A 20,801-nucleotide genomic window follows, 5' to 3' on the forward strand; every position below is an offset into this window, starting at 1 on the left:
GAATTATGGCTTTTCTTCTTGTTTACAATTACTACGTTTAGGCCCTGATGATGACGGATTTAGATTAGTATAATAATCATATTCCCTGTAATACAACTTGCAAATTAATTATTGCCAATTATTTAACCGTCAACATATATACTGAATGTTACTTAGGCAATAGAGTGAAAGCAGCAGGGATTAATTAAAATAATTAACACAGCATTGTAATATGAATATCCCTAATTGTCGTCTTTAGTGTTAGGCCTACTTCCATCTTGCGTCAAAAGTTTCTATTAACACGAAAAAAAATAATAAAGCGAAAAGTATTCTAAGGATTAAAAAATGACGAAAACCTGTTATATTTTCACTGATACATTTAAAAGGCAACAAAAAAAAAAGTGTAGTAACTCCACAGAGATTTGAACTTACAATCTCACGAACTCTTAGCTATCGCTCTACAAACTACGCCAAGAGTTTTACTACAGTCAGAATGGCATTGCAACGAGCAATGGTCATACTCCACTAATTGAGAACCTGTTATACAGTATATAGTGTTTGTGTTACAATAGTCACTGTTTAAACAATCTGAAAGATATGTCTGTTTTAAATCTCGTATATGAATTATTTTCTCGAAAGACTGTATTAATTAATAGTTGTGTTCCCCATTATAACTACTCGAAGAATATACGCAATCTTTTGAACAAAGCCTGGCTGTCCCGAGTGCTCACGGAAATACCCGATTCGAACTTAGTCTCTCAGACGCCAGCCACTTTCATTTTGACCAAGTCTACATTAGACTGTTAAACAACTGCACATGGCTATATTTAAGAAACTTTCAGTTTTTACGGAAATTTACATGACGGATAATTGTCGTTTTTCAACACTCCGAATTCCCTCAGTACTTCACTCAAAGACTTAGTAAAGAAATTACAGAACGCCAGAACCATGCTGGCAAGTTACATCTGTAACTAACACATAGAATGAAAACAGGTCGATAGGACCTTCTTAGCTGTACTGCTTGCAGCTTAGCTTTGGTCGTGAGCTGCCATGCAAAGAGGTGACCAGGACAAAGAAAGTCACAAAGCCAGCCTTAATTATCTTCATTACTCGAGTAAAAAGACAACCCCTTTCTCATTCTTCTTTCAGCTTTTTACTCTTGTTAAGGTTTGTCCTTTCTTTTCTTCCGATGGGGGTAATTTTAACATTATACTATATTACAGGGTAGTTCAGAATAATTGTAAAATGCTTCATTACAAGATAGCGGACACCTGTAGAGATCCATAGAAGAACATCCCTTTTCGCACCTAATTTAGGAACAAACCTTATTCTATCCTTATCCTTATGGCTAGTCCACTACTGTGGAGTAACGGATAGCATGTCTGGCCGTGAAATGAGCGGACCCGGGTTCAAATCCTGGTTAAGGTTTTTTTCGAGTCTACAGTTCAAAAAATGCACATTTGAAATATTCAACATGTGGTGAACGTATTGTAGCGGTCATATATTGAATTAGTTATTAGTGGTAAAAAACACCATAGTCCTATGTTTAGGAGTGGAAATTCTCAGTGGTTTTCATTAAACAACCATAGTCCAAAGATTTTTTTTGTGAAAATAGCCATTTTCCAGGAAGGTGGTAGCATTTACAAATATCCCATTCATATCGTCTTGAAACATTTATCCTTACATTTTTAAACTTCAGTAGATTGGCAGTAGATTCGTATGTACGCGGCAAATGTCACCGCAGAAAAAAATAGTTTAGCACGTGAATTGAAGCGGTGAGATCAATAACCATTCAAGTCCACTTCTGGTAATTAATATTTTGCAAAATTGAAATTAATTGTTGGATATTTCTACAAGTGTTACGACTTTAAAAGTTGGTATACTATATTGTCTTGATCTCTAAAACAACGAGAAATATTACGTGCAAAAAATAAAAATTACGTAATAAATAAAAAAAAAGTTTGCATTTTTCTCGAAACTTATGTAAATGGACTTGAATGGTTATTGATCTCACCGCTTCAATTATTGTGTTAGTTATTGAGTCATCTTTAGGTGCAGAAGTAACCCCATGGAAGAAATATAAGCAACGAAAGGCAAGAAACAGGATATAATAAAGAAAAAGAAGAGCCACAACAGAGCATTTTTTCTTAAAACAACCATTGTCCACAGTTACTTACAATTACGCATGCATTTCTATAAAGGAATGCAAGTTATAAATGTACTTCAAGTTTCCCAAGTTTACATCATACCTCAAGAAATGGCATGATGAATTTCATAATTGAAATGTCAATAATACCCATGCCAGATAGTTGTTTGTTTCTCTTGAATATTTATATTTTTGGACTACGGTCTTTTTCCAAAAAAAAAAAAAAAAAACATTCAATTGAAGCAGAATTTCTGGCTACTGGCTACCTAACTTCCGGCGATCGACCTCAGACTCATTTCGCCGTCAACATCCCCATTTATTTCTCATATTTCGGACCTGCGGTCCGCAACCGAACGTGTGGATATTAGTTGGTGGTGGTAGTGTTATGTACCGTGGGCTCGCTTATGGTAGCTCGTGGGACCGTGATTGAGGAACTGTGGTAATGTCTGTGTGGAACGATAACAGGGATTCTGCAGGTTGTAGGGGAGTTAGGGAGCGGCCCGCAGGTGAATCTGTAGCACGAGAGGCATTGTGGCATTCACATCATTCCATTCCGGTTAGTAAAGTGGGCCCACCCAAATGGCCCATGTGCAAGAGCAGTCCCAAATTTGCGTACCTCACCTCAAAAGGGACTAATAAATATTCTATGTCTGAAACGGTCATTGAGTAAGAAACATTTCTATGCTTTAGGAAGTGTTGCTGACTTCACACTGCTCATCCAAGCACAATCATTACTAAATCAAATTTTGATCAATCCTCTTCTTCAGCTACAAGAATAAGATCTGCTGGTCAGTTCCGTCTTCAAAGTATACAGAGTGTTCCTAAATTAGACCGACAAACTTTGGGATCGGATAGATAACCTTCTTTCAAAGAGTTTTTGTTGAGGAACCCATAGGCTGTGACACTTCTTTTCGGAGCAAGAAGGGTTTATGTCATTACATTATTCGTTCGTACAGGAAGGGATTGAAGTAATTAGTTACGTGAAAAGTGAATCAACAAATCATCAATGTTATAGGCACAATTTATTGACCCAAACATACAGAAAAACACAAAATAAACAAACCGAATGAAAAGGAAAAACATTCACTTCAGTGTTAAATTAGCAGTATGGATCCATTGCTTTACTGTCTCATCACTACAACAAGTGCTGGAATCACGTTCATTGATTTCCAAACAAGAATTGCATCGACATGTCCTAACAAAAAAGCCAGGCATTTCCCTTATTTCAGCTGCTGTGCAGACAATGCGTGTTGCAAGATCTTTTTTAGAGTCAAAAGGGGTTTCATAAACCACAGGTAATCAAATTGGTTTAATGCATGATATCGAGCTCAGAAAATAAACAAACTGCGCTAATGGAGTAAACAAACTGGTGGTAGCATTAAACCCCTCTTGCACAGAAACGAAGCGTCCAAACCCATGGGTTCCTTAACGAAAAGTGTTGAAAAGAAGGCTATCTCTCCGATTGAAAAATTTGTCAGTCTAATTTAGAAACATCCTGTATATAATCAATCCATTTTGTCCTCGATCTTTCAATATTTTCCCTTCTGGTTCGTATGTAAAATAATTAATAAAACTAAATATTCAGAGATTAGATGATAATGTGGTGATAATATTGTTATGGTGAGACGCAAAAGACAGAGAGAAATGCAATAACTACCACAAATTGGAAGTATCTGTTCTGCATAAAACAATTTTATTTGAAAATCATTCACCAATTGCTCTGCTTTGTCTATCACAAATTCCATCACAACCAGACGGGGGATCGAACTCGGACGTCCTGCATGGAACACCAGCGCGCACTAGCGTTGAGCCACACTCGGCATATACAGGTGTGCAGAAAGTCTAAAGTGCCTGCCTCATAGTCAATTTTTGCTCCAAAACTATCGGCCACAGATTCTATCTGGTTGTAGAGTTAACAGGGAAATTTTCGTAGTACGTGCATATGCAATGAAATGAACCCTACAGCTCCCAGTACAACTTCTATCCTAATTAAAATAAACATTTTCATATCCTGCCACAGCGAGCAGCGCTCATTTGATCTTGACGTAACTTTTCCTGTGATCAGATGGGCTACGTGCAACCGATACAAATACACCTGATTAAAAAATGGACACAATTTCTCCTCTCTCTTTACACAGAGTGTTTAAATTAAAGTATGCCATATTTGCACACCAGTTAGTATTGGTCAGAACTAGAAAGGAGTTCCCATGAATATAAGTTAGGACACAAATACTCTTTGATATATCGCCCATTTATCCTATTATCCTGATCTATCTGCCGAGTATGCTATATGTCAGGGATGAGACGATATTAGCTCCCAATCATGGTAGAAGACTCGACCTTGATCACGAGCGCATAGCGCATCCACTACGTAGCGTCGTAACTTAAACAACAGGGATGTACATGCACATGCAGCGAATAAAGGCAGCAATTATTACAATAACTTGCGTTACTAAATTTCTGGCTATGTAATAGGGCTAATTACTCAGTTATTTAATATACATGTACATATATAAACAAATCGCAAAGGGAAGGGCTTTTTAGGGACAAAAAGAGAAATAGGAAAAGTTAATTGTATGTAAACCATTTTCTTGTTAAAAGCAATTATTAATTATGTAAATACTTCACTTCATTGGTTAGGAGAAACTAATAGGGTCTACCTGCTCGACGTGTGTGATCTCTAAGTACTTTTGAGTATTTGTTGAGAAAATAATAATGGCAATATTGAATGAAATAGAGTATATTGATTGTGTGATTGTGAAAATGTAGTCCTTACTCTCCAGTCGTGATTATGTGATGAGTTTTCTTAGAGCGATTTGTGAGATGCACGTAACACGAAAAAACAAATTGATTAAATTAAGATGTTGAGAGCCATCGTAATTTTTGGGGTCAATCATTTAAGGGGATATGTATGACTTTTGAAACTTCCACAATTTCGGCCAAAATTTGTGAAATTTAAACTATATAAATAGATCTATAATAATATCATCTGTACAAAATTTGGTGCAATTAGGTCTAATAGTTTTGAAATTATATTTTAAAGTATATTTTATATTGACGTTACTAAAGAAGCTCCTTGCATCAAAGTTTTCAAAATGTTTAGTTCATATTTACTCAAAATCCTGAAAATAGTTATTGGAATAAAAGTGAATTAGAATTGTGAGCTCAGTAATAGTATAAGTTAAAGTGTAATCAAAGATAAAATATTATTTCTAAATTAAAGAAACTCGTAGACTAATAAAAGTAAATATCCATAAACAAGCAACAAATAAAACATCAACAATACATTTAAAATAAAGAAATAGAAGGAATGTAGATACAATCTACTGACCCAAATGTAAATTAATTTACCTTCGATGTCAATTCCGAAATGAATTTATTTCTCTCTTCTCCTGAATAATGCCTATATATATATATATATATATATATATATATATATATATATATATATTCGTGTTGCGTCTCATAATGCCGTTTTATGTTGCTTTTTTTGCAAATGATATTTTTTTTACACAACAAACACTGGACTTCATCACCATGTTCGAAGCATAAATATTGTATCTTCCACTCTTCCTTGAAAGCTTTAAGCGCTTCCGTTCCGTCATGATGCGCTGTGTTCTAAGATCTGTACATCCTTTAGCAATGTTTACAGGAAAAGAGCTCCGTGAGCGCGCAGCGGGCATAAAAGAGCTTTCGCTCGCAATTATTAATCACCATTGCAAGACTGCTATATGTGGTTACCACACAATGTCACACATCCTCCAGTCATATGCCTCAGAGAATCAGAGAATCACATACCCTTGCGAACACACATAACTGCACCTAAATTTGCTGATATGCATTGTAAATATCCGCCTGCAATATTTATATGTTGTCGATTGGTGTCTCACACACAAAGGTCTGTAAGTATCCACTTACAAGCAAACGTTCTGATAGGGGCAGATAAAAAAGTTAAATTTTTTTCTTCCACCATGTTAATAATGTCAAAAGAAGTGCTTGTACAAATTTTGGCCACTTGACCGCAATTACGAGGCCGTCCAGAAAGTGATTTTCCCTGTGGCCGTTTATAGAAATAGCACAATTACATGGAAATATTTATTGAAACAGATACAGCAATTGTTGCACTATTTGTCAACATATTCCCCACTGAAATTGAGACATTTGTCATACCATGGGATCAATTTTTGTGTCGTAGAAGTCAGCCGCCTCAGATCGGAATCAGCGTTTCACTGCCTCTGCACCTCTCTCTGTCGATTCCATGAAATGAGAAATGTCTCAATTCCGGTGGAAAATACGTTGAAAATAGCTCAATAATTGCTGTGTTTGTTCCAATAGATTTTTCCAATGAAATTGTGTTTTTTTCCTGTTAACGGCCCCTGGCGAACTTATTTTTTACGGTCCTAGTAATTTCTGTCGAGCGGCCAAAATTTGTATAAGCACTTATTTTGACATTATTAATATGTTGGAAGAAAAAAATAACTTTTTTATCTGTCCCCATCAGAACGTTTGCTTGTTAGCGAAAATTCCAAAGCGTTAAGGTCAAGTGATCGGAAGGCCATGCTAATGGACCTCGTCGACATAACTATCGGTCATTAAGTCTGGGTTATTTATTGTCGCATTATATGTAGAAAATAGAGCGCTGCCCCATCCTGCATTGACCACATTCGTTGGCGCACTGCATACGTAAACACAACCAATAATATGAGGCCAAGAAATGAAGCTGTGTTGGAAAGAGTTGGTGATGAAAGAATGATGTTGAAACTGACCAGGAAGAGAAAAAGGAATTCTCTGGTTCACTGGCTGAAGGATGCACTAAAAGGAATGGTGAACGGGAGAAAAGTTCGAGGAAGAAGAAGATGTCAGATGATATACGGCATTAAGATATATGGGTCATATGCGGAGACTAAGAGGAAGGCAGAAAAAGAGGAAATATTGGAGAATGATGGGTTGCAGTGAAAGATCTGTCTTTGAGCAGAGAACTTTGAATAAATGAATGAGCTCAGAGAGAAAGATAACCTACACCACGATGTTTCACTTTTGTCGCTAGTGCAAACATCGATCATCTTCACACCTAGATAATACTGCCATCTAGCCGTGATAGCATCAGGCACCTCATTTCAAAATGCAGTTCGTTATTTCAATTTGTAACCTACTTACTGACTCGTTGTGTACCGTTGAAGATCATCCTTGTACATCCTTTTCAATCTTAAAAAATACATTTTTAATGTTTCATTATCCTGCGAAGGAATATGTGTGTATGGCTTAATACGACAGACAGTCAACAGTGAAACAACCAAAATTACACTTTAAAGATTACAGACTCTGAAACAGAAAAATTGCGACTTTACCAGAGTGATGGTAAACTATACTTCGTTCCATATTGTTTCACAGGAGATGTAAACATTCTCGGCAGAGAAGGAGAGAAGGATAATTATTGCTATTGAACCAACGGCAGAGGTTTCATTCCACGCTTATCTTGAAGTTAGGTGGTCTGAAGCGTTCTATTCCCTCCCAACTTCAAGACAAACGTCGACTGAGACCTCTGCCATTGGCTGAATAGCAATTATACTTCTCTCTTCCTTTCCCGGCAATTTTTACTTCGCCTGTCAAACATTATGGAACGAAGTATAATATTCTCTCCCCCTGCTCAAGGACATATTGTATTCTCCGTGATTGCATGCAACTGTAATAATGTGAACAACGAAAAAAAGTCATTCATATCCCTATCGGCGATACACCGGCACATAGAGTACGTCACCCAGTTTCCGGAATCAAACTAGAGTTGTGTTGGTTTGAAAGTTTTATAGAGTGTATGGTATTATGATAAGAGAAGTAACTAATGAAGAGCATGCAATATACCCTATTTTCCCTTCGTATGAAGCGATATCCCGAAATAGTCCAAGCTCATAAAAATGTATTTCACTATGGCTCACTCAGAGTTTTCGTACGTTTCTACTACCACTTTAACATTGCAGAGCTTACAATTAAAAATCAGACGAGTGGTTGCATAGGTCTGTTGCTGATATGGATGCCGAGATATTAGTTTACTGAGAATGGCCGCGCGGCATGGCTAATTTTATACACAACTTAGGGACCCTCATCCCTGTAGCGTGGTTACATAAGTTACATTGGATCATAGTCTTAACTACTAATAACATTAACATTTGGTTGTGACTCAGTATTGTCACATAGCCATTTGAAATTCTGTCATATTTTGCTTCACCACAGATTTCGAACGGATGTCATACTCGGTGCTGTGAAAGACGTTTTCTGCGTCAAAATCATTCAACATGAATGCATCTACAAATACAATTAACATTGTATTTAGGACAAAAAACAATAATTAATGTTGACTGAAAAGGATAATAATATTATTTTTAAAATAAATTCATATTGTATTACAACCCCAGTCTAGTATATACAGTCACGAAGCTTAAGTTGCTGAGGGTAGAAGGAACAATAGACTGTGCCGGTACTAATTCGCATTGTCTGTGGTGGGGCGACAGTGGCGATCCTAGTGGTTAGCAACTATCTATGGATGCATATTCCCTACGTATTGAGCTTCGTGACTGTATACACTAGACTGTGCTACAATACTGAAATGTGCCAAAGTTGCTTACCTAACTAAGGCTTGGTTTTGTTTCATTCCAGCAATTCGACGCCCTCTGTAAAGCTGAAGTGGCGTTCTTCATATCGAGAGCTATCTTGAACGTAAGTCCTCAAAATTTAACTTTGCTGTACATTATCTTACATGCAGTTTTCAAACTTAAATTACGATATGTTTACAGTATTATGTAGGGTGATTCACGACGATTTACCGTCCTGTACAGAGTTTATTTCTGAAGACATTTTGAGCAAAAAAGTCATATAAACATAGTTCCTATTCTCAATACTTTCAGAGTTACACTAATTTAAAGTTGAATAACTCTTCTCGGGTTCTCAGCCAGGTGAGTTGGAGATTAGCTTCCAAGCTTTCGACGGCTAGCTCTGCCATCTTCTTCCCTGAAGAAGATGGCAGAGCTAGCCGTCGAAAGCTTGGAAGCTAATCTCCAACTCACCTGGCTGAGAACCCGAGAAGAGTTATTCTACATCAAACGCCGGGAAAGCCTGAAGTCATACATAATTTAAAGTTGTTTGTAAAATACGTTTTTTCTTGACTTTGAAGGTAAACGAATAATACAAATAGAGAATGAACCATTCAGAAATATCATTTCTTTAATTGGCAAGTATTATGAAGCTAAAAATTTGCTGTGAACTCCTTAGTTCCTTCGTAGGCAAACATTTTTTTCCACTCTTAACTAAAGAATTACATTATTCTTACGCACTTAACACGACAATATTACAAATCACACCACTTCTACCGGCTTAATTATTTTCAGTTCAATTTTGCACCATAATTTACATTCTTGGAGAGTTTACAACACATTTTTAAAACGTCACCGTCCGCTTGTGTACACTTGGCCGCAAGCTTGTGAACGGCACTCGTCGCTCTACGTAACTGCATACGGCTATCTTTGATTTCCGTAGCGCTCGCGCTGGCTGCTGACTGCACGCTGACCAAGATCACGCGTTCAGAGCAATGCGTTCCAATAACGAAACGTAACTCTGTAAATATTGAGAATAGGACCCATGTTTATATTACATTTTTTGCTCAGAATTTCTTCAGAAATAAGCTCCGTAAAGAACGTAAAGAATAAGTCCTCGTGAATCACCCTGTATTATGTACAATTTTTTTCGGTTAGCATTTTGATTTTGTTATAATTATTGATAATATCTATAGCTGCTATATTAATTGTACATGTTGTGAGTTAAGCGTTAATTTGGTCTGTAGTTCATCAAGGAATTAGTACTGTTTTGTCAAGGTAATTACTGTATTTTATTTTGCCCATTAAATAATATAGTAGCCTACTTCTTATTTTGTACTCTTGTTCTCTAAAATATCACATTTCTTTTTTTATCTCATAAAATGTATGTTATCTGGACCTAAATTTCTGTGATGAGTGCATAAAAATTTGAAGTGTCAATGTGTAAATAATTTAGACATACTGTATTCCATATAATTAATTTTTGTTATCTTTAATGAATGAACAAATATAAAATTCTTTTCGTTAGTGACTGTATATTTTCTGCTTTGAGCGTAAAACATTATTGTTGTTACTGGAATAATTTCTGTTTTCAATTTGTGTTACCAGTGCGTAACATTTTTTTTTGTGGCAATGTATAGAATTTCCGTTGTCAATCAATGTAAATCATTTATTTTAATGACCCAAGAAAATCTTAATTTTGTCTAATATCTCTGATTGTGTAAGATTGCTTTCACAAGATAATATTTATTCATTTTTATTCTAATTTTGTCTATATACTTTGTGCTCAAAATTTATTCAAATGAGATCAATAATAGTGTCCTTACCCTGATAAATCTTACAGATTTCACTGCATGATTAACATTTACAGATTAAAAATATAATTACATTATTAAATAGGTTCATGTCGTGCTTCACAAATCATTTTCTAAAAGAGAAGATCAATATTCAAATAACAAATGTAGAATCTTAAAAAAAAAAATACAAGGATCAAGAAAAAGACCACGACATTGCTACAAGGACCACGATGAGAATTCCGACAAGTGCCATGACCACGACATCTACTACGATAAGAACCATGACAAAACGACAAGGACCACGATAAAGACCATGACAAAGATAACAAGAGCCATGATAAAGATCACATGAACAACGACAAGCACAATAGTCATATTGTGATGCTTATCGTGATCCATGTCGTGATCGATGTCGCTGTCCTTTCCTGATCCTTGTGTTTCTTATTGTAATCCATGTAGTGGTTTTTATCATAAATCTTGTCGTTATGCTTATCGCGGGTCTTATAATGTCCCCTGTTGTTTTTGTCATGACACTAGATTTGACACACTAATGTATAATATTTTCGGTGTAAGAAAAATCCTAATGCAAACACAAGAATTGGCTGTGATAACCGTGATTGGCTCCCAGTCGAAACCCTCACACGACGCAGAAAAATATAGTCCGTACTTGGAAAACATAACCTTACCCATATTATTTGAAAATGAAATTGAATTATAGTTCTTAAATACGATGAAACATATAACTTCACTCATTTGTAAAATGCTACGTAAAAGAAAATTTACTTCTATATTTTGTTATTTACTTTGAAAGCGGATAAATACTAATAGTAATATGAAGATAGTCTGTACTTGTATTAAGCTGGCGCCACTTGAGCTTGTTCACGTAAACACGTGATAGTATGGCTTCTGCAGCCTCAGTGTGTGTGGTTACTAAACATAGATAAGAGTGGAAACCCTCTCAAAAGAGGAAAGAAACAAATAGTGTTGAATGTAATGAATGATAAGATGAGTGAGTTTAATCCAATTAATTAATTAATTATAAAGTAACAGTTTCCTAAGAACATGGATACATAGTAGTGAGGTTAAGCCTACTTTGACAGGAAATGTTTAACGTGAAACATAATGTACAACAGTGGACAGGATCACTTACTGAGAATCGGTGGCGCCAAGCTGCGGCCAATGAAGCCTCACTTCAGTCACGTGTCATTGGTTACTGTAGGATTACTCTTACAACAAAAAGATTATACCTATGTGCTAATACCTTCTATCATTGCAGGTGGGCGCTATATACGGTGTGATGCAGTTCTACAACATGCTAAGGGCCGGTATCTCATGGAAAGGGCCGGAAGCCATCGAGCTTTGATATCAACACATCGGAAGTGACGTTGAAGACGAAGATGACGAAGACACCGCCTTGCTACCGTACGAAGATGACGACAGCAGTAGTGCTTCGGATGAAAATATCATTGGTGATTCGGTGTAGTATCAGTGCTTCCGTTATTTTAAGAACAGTGCCAAACAGTGAGGACACAAATAGGCCCAGTGCGATTCAGGTTGTTTTCTGCAGCAGAAGTTCCCGAGTTCTTCCACAGAGTGCGGGATAGACATAGTTGTGCACATGCGCACATAAAGGCAGGTTCCTTGTCAGAGCGGGACTCTTAACTACATCACATTTTATACATGAATATATTCGTATTTAGTAGCAATTGCATTAGCCAGTGTGTGCCAACTGCAAATGAAGTACATGTTTTGTAAACAGTCATGTATATCACATAAAATACGTAATGAGTCCTATTTGCTACGTGCAGGAAATACAGGGTGATTCACGAGGATTTACCGTTCTTTACGGAGCTTATTTCTGAAGAAAGTTTGAGCAAAAAATGTCATGTAAACATAGTTCCTATTTTAAATATTTTCAGAGTTACACGAATTTAAATTTGTTTATAAAATACGTTTTTTCTTTAGTTTGAAGGTAAAAGAATAATACGAATAGAGAATGAACCATTCAGAAGTATCATTTCTTTAATTGGCAAGTATTATGAAGCTAAAAATGTGCTGTGAACTCCTTAGTTCCTTCGTATAGACATCTTTTTCTATTTTTAACTAGAAAATTACATTATTCTTACGCACTTATCACAGCAATTATTACAAATCACACCACTTCCACCGACTTAATTATTTGCAGTTCAATTTTGCATCCTAATTTAAAGTCTTGGAGACTTTACAACACATTTTTAAAAATGTCGCCATCCGCTTGAGTACACTTGGCCGCATGCTTGTGAACGACACTCGTCGCTCTACGTAACTGCATACGACTATCTTTGATTTCCGTAGCGCTCGCGCTGGCTGCTCACTCCATGCTGACCAAGATCACGCGTTCACAGCAATGCGTTCCAATAACGAAACGTGACTCTGTAAATATTGAGAATAGAACCCATGTTTATATGACATTTTTTGCTCAGATTGTCTTCGGAAATAAGCTCCGTAAAGGACGGTAAATCCTCGTGAATCACTCTGTATATTGTATTTATTCACTATTATATCTAAACCCACAGCTGAACCATTTCAATGCTGGTATCTTCTTTAATATCCGGTAAATGTCGTTACAATTGGTTTATTTTAATTTTATCAGCTGCCTTGTCCGACAAGTGTATATTATTCTCTCAATTTTCTTTTGTGGAATGTATAACTCTCGGACGGAAGTGGACTATAAATCAACTCTTCCTTACTAGAGTGTATTGCGAAACCACCGCGGTCAAATCAGGACCTATTTACATGAAAATTACGCACATTTCTCTTCCTCCGACATCGACTAATAATTTTGTTGAAGTTTATTCTACACTTTTTGGATTAGTCTTGATTTCTTAGATTAGTTTTGGTTCCCTTACATTAATTTTGATTATTTTTGTGGAAAGAACTAATAACACTGCATTGTTAGAATAGTATTACTTTGTTTAGGTTAGCTTTATTTGCGTTGAATTGTTTTAGTTCCTTCATATTAGTTTTTAATTGATTACAAACAACTAATTTATTAAAAAAATAGGTTAAACAAATTGTAATCAATTTCGGTAAACAAAAACTATCCGAGTAAATACAAATTAATTTGAACAAACCACATTTATGAATAAACTCAGAACTAACCTAATTAAATCAATACTAACCTACGAAAACTAAAACTAACCTAAAATAACAAATGAATTAATTAGTTAATAAAGCCACTGTGTCCCATGAAGGGCTAGGGCCTCCTACAGGAGGGGAAGCTCGGTTGGTGTGGTTCACATGATGAGCTATTTCACGTGAACAATATTCACATTCACATTCACTATGTGAGATACACTAGAGTTTGTCAAATTTTAGTTCTATATGAGTTTGTTCACTATCTGTCTCCACTCGTTCCTGTTGCGGTCGATGGTTGACCAGTTCCCTCCCAGCTGCTGATTGAATGTATCTGCCCATCTTCTTCTTGGCCTGCCTTGTGTTCTCCTTCCTATGTAGAGGTCCCACATGATGGTTTCCCGCGCCCACCTGCCTTGTTGCTGCCTTGCTTCATGACCACCCCACTTCCACTTCGTTATGAGGGCTTAAAAAAAACTACAAACATTCTAAATGAACTGAAATTAAACTAATGAAAACTTGCCACGCGTTGGTATCTCTGAAGAAGTAGAGGTATATATTATTTGCATGTAAGTAGATCTAGATTCAACCTTACTGGTTTCTCTATGCACTTTAGTGGGTAAGACTTTAACTATTTTCCTCTTCCGTTTGGAACTCATAGCCTATATTCGGAAAAAAGTAAAGTAGGGCAAAATTAAACGTGTCCGTCAGAGATCTCTGAGATATTGAATCCTGACGTCGACAGAGATATTTGGCCAAAAATCTGGAAACTTGGATCGACGAAAAACGTGTAACGGATAGTTTTCCTAGATTATGGCTGTTTTGAATGGCGTGAATACGAGTCAAGACCTTGAACTTTGATTTCCTTTTGAATGAAGCCATGCTGTGGATTATTATCGTCCATTGCACTCAGCCGAAATCGAAGCCGCAAAATTCGGCTCAAGCAGCAAGCACGATAATATTACACTACTGAGAAATGAGGGTCTCAGTGGAAAAGTGGTACAAGTGACAGTGGTACAATTCTTGAAACACTATTATCCAAAATAGTCACCTTGAAATGAAGGGAGCTTCTTTCACCGGTGCTTGAGTGTTGTTACACTTTTATAAAACTTTTGATTCCCTCTCAATGAAGAACTCTTTCACCACCGTCTTTACTCTTTCTTCATCCCGAAACATTTTCCTCATATTTTTTTTGTTTTTGAAAACAGCTAGATCAGTATGATGAGTGTTCCGTTAACTTAAAACTGTAGTATCTTTAACGATTTCCATAGAAATGATAATTTTATGTAAAGCAGCGTTGTTTTAAAAAAAGAATTTCATGATAACTTTGTAATTTTCCGTATTTCCTACCCAAAAATCCAGTATTCTTAAAACGCCCCAAAAATGCACCACTGCGTTATCGTGATGAGAGAAGAATTTGACTACATATATTCTCTTTGCGTGTATTACGCAACTTGAGATCAAAAAGTGTTTAAGGTTTAGACAGAAATGGAGCTTTGTTGTACATTTTTTAATCTTCAAATAGAAATCTACGAGGCATTTCTTTCCCTATATTGAATAACTTGGATTCCAGTGTTGGCAATAATTTTTACACATGTAATCCTTCTAAGTATCGCAACGTTGTATTTATGCATGGGAGGCATTTTAAAATTTCTCAACCTATTCTAAACCGTAACACGAGTGTATACGTTTTCAATCAATTTCGGAAAATGAAGGAGTGAGAATGGCACCCTACGTAAACTTATGCCGCACAGACAAAATTTCACAGGAGAGCGTGTTAAAGGTTCAGAGTCCAATGCTATTAGGTATGGTATCACAATTTCTTCAGCATATACTTACGTCATTTGTTGAGTATTTTTTTTTAATATTTTACTAGTAGCTTCCCCATATGAGTAAGAAATGAACTCGCACGAAAAATCATTTTTGTTAAAAGTGTGGCTTTGGACTATCTCAGTCTCACCCCTTCAAACGTTTAATTATATTCGGGAAAAGTGCATGCAATTACGAAGACAGTAAATTCAGTTTAAAAAAATAGTTATATAATATTCGAAAGATGTAAAGTTAAGTTCAGAAAAACGAAATTAAATTTCGGAAAATTTTAGGCCAGTTTAAATTATTTTCATTTTAAACAGGTCCTAATATTATTTTGAATTAGATGTATTTGCACTAAATTAATATAAATTATGATGATCACAACAACATATTTCCAAAAAATCGATGTTTACATCCCACTCAAGCACCATGAAATCCGATGTCTACTCAGTAGGTCTAAATGAGTCACCTTTATTTTGGTACAGTGTATCATCTCTTAGTCTGCCTGGGTAGCGCAATCGGTAGAGGGCTGGCCTTTTGTGTCCGAGGTTGCGGGTTCAATTCAATCCCGGCCCAGATTTGTGGCATTTAAGTGTGCTTAAATGCGACAGACTCATGTCAGTAGATTTAATGATAGGCTAAGTAAAAGAACTTCTGCGGGGCAAAATTCCGGCACATCGGCGACGCTGATATAACTTCGGCAGATGAGAGTGTTATTAAATAAAACATAGGCCTATGGCAGTGATATCAATTGATGCCCATAGGAGCAAGCGCGCGCTTTGGAGCTCAGGAGAGCCTGAGCGCTTTACAGCGGAAAGGAAAGAGACAGACGAAAGTGGTGGAATATGCCGCTTGGTCGAGCTATATTGAGGGATGGCCAGCACTGATTCAATAGATAAAGGGAAGAAAACTTATTAAAACTGTATCCATGTTAATTTTCAGATTTCTCTGAGAAGTGTCAGTGCATTATAAGAATTTAAGTTTTAATTTTAATGCTCATTTTTCACAAGTTTCATTTTTTATTCAAAATATATATTTTCTTAACTTCTTTTATAGAAAAGTGAAATTTTCAGATATAGGTCTATTTATTTAGTAGCCTTACAGATTGTTTTTGTAAATCTAATATACCGTAAATACGTATTACTGAAGATAGTGTATTGAAAATTTTGAAAATATTCGCATGGAAATTGTAAGAAAATGAATTAACAAAGCAACTACTGTTACAACATAAGCAAAAGATATGTGCCCATGTGTTGTAAAAATGTCAGCTCTATAGCTTCAGGAGATTTCGAGAAAATAATTTAATATTCTGATGTTAGGAAATTGCTAACCAATATCACCTTAAAAGCATAATACAATAAGAGTTTTGTTATGGAATATGAGTTACACTTAAAACATATACGGCACCTAGGTAACTTTGCTTTGTAATGTAATATTGTTTTGATTAGTTTATTGATTACTTTTATAAGGCTAAATGTACCATCAATATCAATTCCAACTTATCATGTCATACTCAATCTCTTTTGGGGGGGGATATCACTTCTTTTATGATTGATGTGTTTCATCCATTTAGTACAGTATAGCTGTACTACTATGGAATTTATATGAATATTTCTTCTTAACTCTTTATTATGTTATTAACGTTTAAAACACAAATGCAATATTAAGAAATTGGTATTAGTACTTTTGTTTTACAGACAATATACTGTAGATAATATCAAACAGAAAGAAGCCATATAAAAATAACGACATAAAATTTCACGTTCCGTTTGAAGTTTGTGCACCCCTGTTCTCTTAATCCAACAGGCTGCATATTCATATACACAACCCTTCCTCTTTCCAAACTTAGCGCTTGACGCCCGCGCATGACGTCAAGGTCAGAAAAATGCGCTTGTTTTGACATCACTGACCTATGGTATGGTATCACCTTTTGACTTGTGGATCAAGTTATGATGGTTACGCCGCTCATTCACGAATTCGTCGTAGTGCCGGTTGCCCCAGTGATAAAGCGAACAAAGTTTATTCTTCTCTTCACTCAGTTTTTACCTTTAATAATACGCGCTCTTACTAAAAATGAAAAATGCGTCCCTTGTTCAAATCATAGGACATACATGAATAACATTTTTTTTTTCTTGAGAAAACGCCAGATGCCTTTTTGATCACAATGCCGCATCTTCATACAAGAACCGTAATTCATTCAAATCGAAGCGTTATTTAGAGCGAGAATGAAGGAAGCTGTAGCAGCATTGTCCCTACGTAACGGGAATGGAACCCACGCCCAAATCGATGGAAGAACTTAAGTGTCGCTGTATATTGTATATCGCATTAGCGGGACGTGTCGTGTGGACTGCCTACCATTCAACGCGAATGATTAATTGAGCGCCTGGAAACATGTCATGAAAAAAACTGAAACACGATGTGCTAAGAAGAACTCGTTGCTACGGTGACTGTGCAACAGGGTACGGAAGGCCGTGTCACACACTTCCTCAAGCGGACAGCGTGGCCCCGTGGTTACCATGGCGACGAGGTTCCAGACATCTGACACTTCGTGGTTTATTCAATTTTTTACCGTAAAAGACATACAATATGGCTGTCCTGCTAAGAAGCCCGGCAGTTACAAAATTAATGCATGCATACAAATAAAAAGTACATTTGTTTAATCATTTTAACGTAATACACAAAAGGAAACAGTTCCATTTGAATAATTATAAATAATTATAGCGTGAAAGGGGAATAACCAAATACCTTACTATTATAATATCGGACAACTAGTACTTCTGCGCGCGAACGACGCTGGTGCTACTACCTAGGCGGCCGATGTGGCGATACTCGCGAAACAAGTTGTAATCAACTGCAATGTATATTTTTGCTGGGCTAGTTAATAGTTTTATTAATTAGTGCTGTGTTAAAATGTCAGAGTGTATACGTGCTGTTTATAATTGCTACAAAATTACAGCATTACAAATTATTCCAAATCGTACTTTCGATTTCCGAGGAATCATACAACGTGAGTCAACAACATTCTTTAGTAGGCCTAATTCCTTCGTCTTTGTGTTGATAGAAAAATACAAATTAGCTTTTTTAATTAGATCTAATAAATGAATAGAAGTTAAACTGTATTGGAAATTTTAAGATTTTGTCAAATGAAGGTTTATTGTCGTCCACATGTCTTTACTGATTATATCAAGCATCAGATTTCTATCAATTTTATCTTTCCAATTGTCAGCAATGCGTATATAAAGCATTATTGTAAATTCAATCTTAATGTAAGAATTGATTTTGTGTCACTAAACCAAAGAAAAAATATGTAATAATTGATTACGGAAAATAATATGAAGTATGCAATATTTCTCATAATATGCAGCTTTGATATAAGAGAATAATGTTACATTAAATACTATTCAACATTTCTTAAGTGTTTCATATATTATTCCACATTACTAACTCAAGTTTTAAACAATAGTCCGAATCCCACTACGTTAATATTTATATTTGTGGACGTAATTCCACGCCGCTCCGCTAGATGTCAGCTCCGCGATATTCGCACTCACGTCAATGCTGCTATAATATACAGCTGCCCGATATTATTACAGTTAGGTATTTGGTATAACTGAATTAATTTTTGAGAACAGAATCTTTGGGTTGTAAGTAACCAAAAAGTCAAATGTCATTTTGGTATTTTAAGAACTGTTTAGCAAATAAATCATATTTATGCCTATGGTAAAACTACTGTGTACTGAGACGTATGAGTGGTAAGATATCAACATTAAGAACAATCCAAAAAAAATATATTCCTTTGCCATTCCTTCGAAAAACGATTAATTTGTGTAATAATGTACAAAATTAACTGATTAAAAACGCATTTACAGTGTAACAGAACCTTCAAGGAAATCTGGCATCGCTGCACTTAAGGGTTGCTACACTATCTGCGTTCATACGTTGTACTTCAGCAGTGGCAAGTCTTACGCCAGTCTTTTCGTAGAATTCTAAATGTGAAGTCAATTAAGGACAATGCCAAAATTTCCTAATCGTAAGTACCTAGATATCCTTTTAATTTATAGGGAATCAAGACAGAATTTCCAGGAATCAGTAAGGTTGTATCGGATGAGATTTCCCAGCAGAAGAATGCCAAATCCGTGAATGTTTGTTGCTGTGACACGAGTTAGAGAATGCATGTGATATCTCAGCCTGTAGAAATCGAGGGCCGCTGTTACTAGCCTACCTTATATGTTTATTTTATTTTCTTATTTGTTCTGCACAGAATTGATCACTGTCCAGTTTCAAGTACAATTTGTTTTTATTTCTCGCAGTGTAATTCAGTTGAAAGTATGGATATGTTAATAAATTTTACTCTTTTTTGTTATTCACAAACTCTTAATAAACTAGGTCTACTGATGTTGAGAATTGGTCTACTTACGTTTGTTCACTTTGAATTGCAAGTTTATCCGTTCTGTTTACTTTATTCGTAAAAATAACACCGCATGTATGAATTTTCGTTTTTAGAAAGCACACTGACCTACAAATCAGTTGTTATAGATCGCGTTCTCACTGAAAGGCCTCTCTTTCCTCTGCTTATTACTACTGCATTAGGCATCATACTTCCGCAGCTGTAAACAAAGCGATGCGCTGTTGCAACGTATCCACTTTCAATCTCTGAATAGAAACTCGATTTTTTACATAATCATTATAGATAAAAACTGGTTATTGGACCTCATCTACTAGTTTTATTGATATCTATTACCGGTTCAAATTAATTAATGAAGTTAATAGCCCTTTCACTCTGTATAAATGATCACCAAACTGAAATAAGATTTCTTTTGTTAACAAATGTTGTAGTGGAATACAAAGAATCTATCCTTATGGATATTTAGGATGAAAAGAATCCTCCGTGCAACTTCAAATTGAAAATAACATTTTGGTTATTTAGTATGAATATTTTTAAAGTGTTTCTGTAAAAATCATAGTAAAAACACAGAACAAAGGATCGATGGAGCGGAGAAAAATTCCCTCCGGCACCAGGATTCGAACCCGGGTTTTCAGCTCTACGTGCCGACGCTCTATCCACTAAGCCACACCGGATTCCAATTCCGATGCCGGATTGAATCCTTTCAGTTTATGCTCCACCTCTTGGTTTCCCTTTAGTGGCCAACTCTCATCCACTTTGTCACAGATGTGACAGTGGCACAATGTCCAACATAATGATGTGCAGAGGTGCACTCATTACGAGTGACTAAGTGGCCGGGATCCGACGGAATTAGCGCGGTCTTAAATCACTAAGTAATTATGTACACATATATTATTGCGATATGGGCCTACCGAAGTACATATGATATTTCAGTGCAGGAATTCTGCTGGATTCGAACCCAGAAT

At 36.0% G+C, this 20,801-nt stretch overlaps 1 protein-coding gene across 1 annotated transcript in view; it reads left to right on the forward strand.

Annotated features, from left to right (window-relative positions):
* LOC138698335 (uncharacterized) overlaps nt 1-15,622 on the forward strand; it is a 965,071-nt gene extending 949,449 nt beyond the window's left edge. Inside the window, exons 6-7 of the mRNA XM_069824187.1 lie at nt 8,777-8,836; nt 11,782-15,622. Of these exons, the coding sequence (XP_069680288.1) occupies nt 8,777-8,836; nt 11,782-11,868 (147 nt within the window). The 3' untranslated portion in view covers nt 11,869-15,622. The remainder of the gene's footprint in view (nt 1-8,776; nt 8,837-11,781) is intronic.
* Nucleotides 15,623-20,801: the final 5,179 nt, after the last annotated feature.

Source organism: Periplaneta americana, chromosome 4 (genome assembly GCF_040183065.1).
Source record: "Periplaneta americana isolate PAMFEO1 chromosome 4, P.americana_PAMFEO1_priV1, whole genome shotgun sequence".
NCBI classification, from domain to species: Eukaryota; Metazoa; Arthropoda; class Insecta; order Blattodea; family Blattidae; genus Periplaneta; species Periplaneta americana.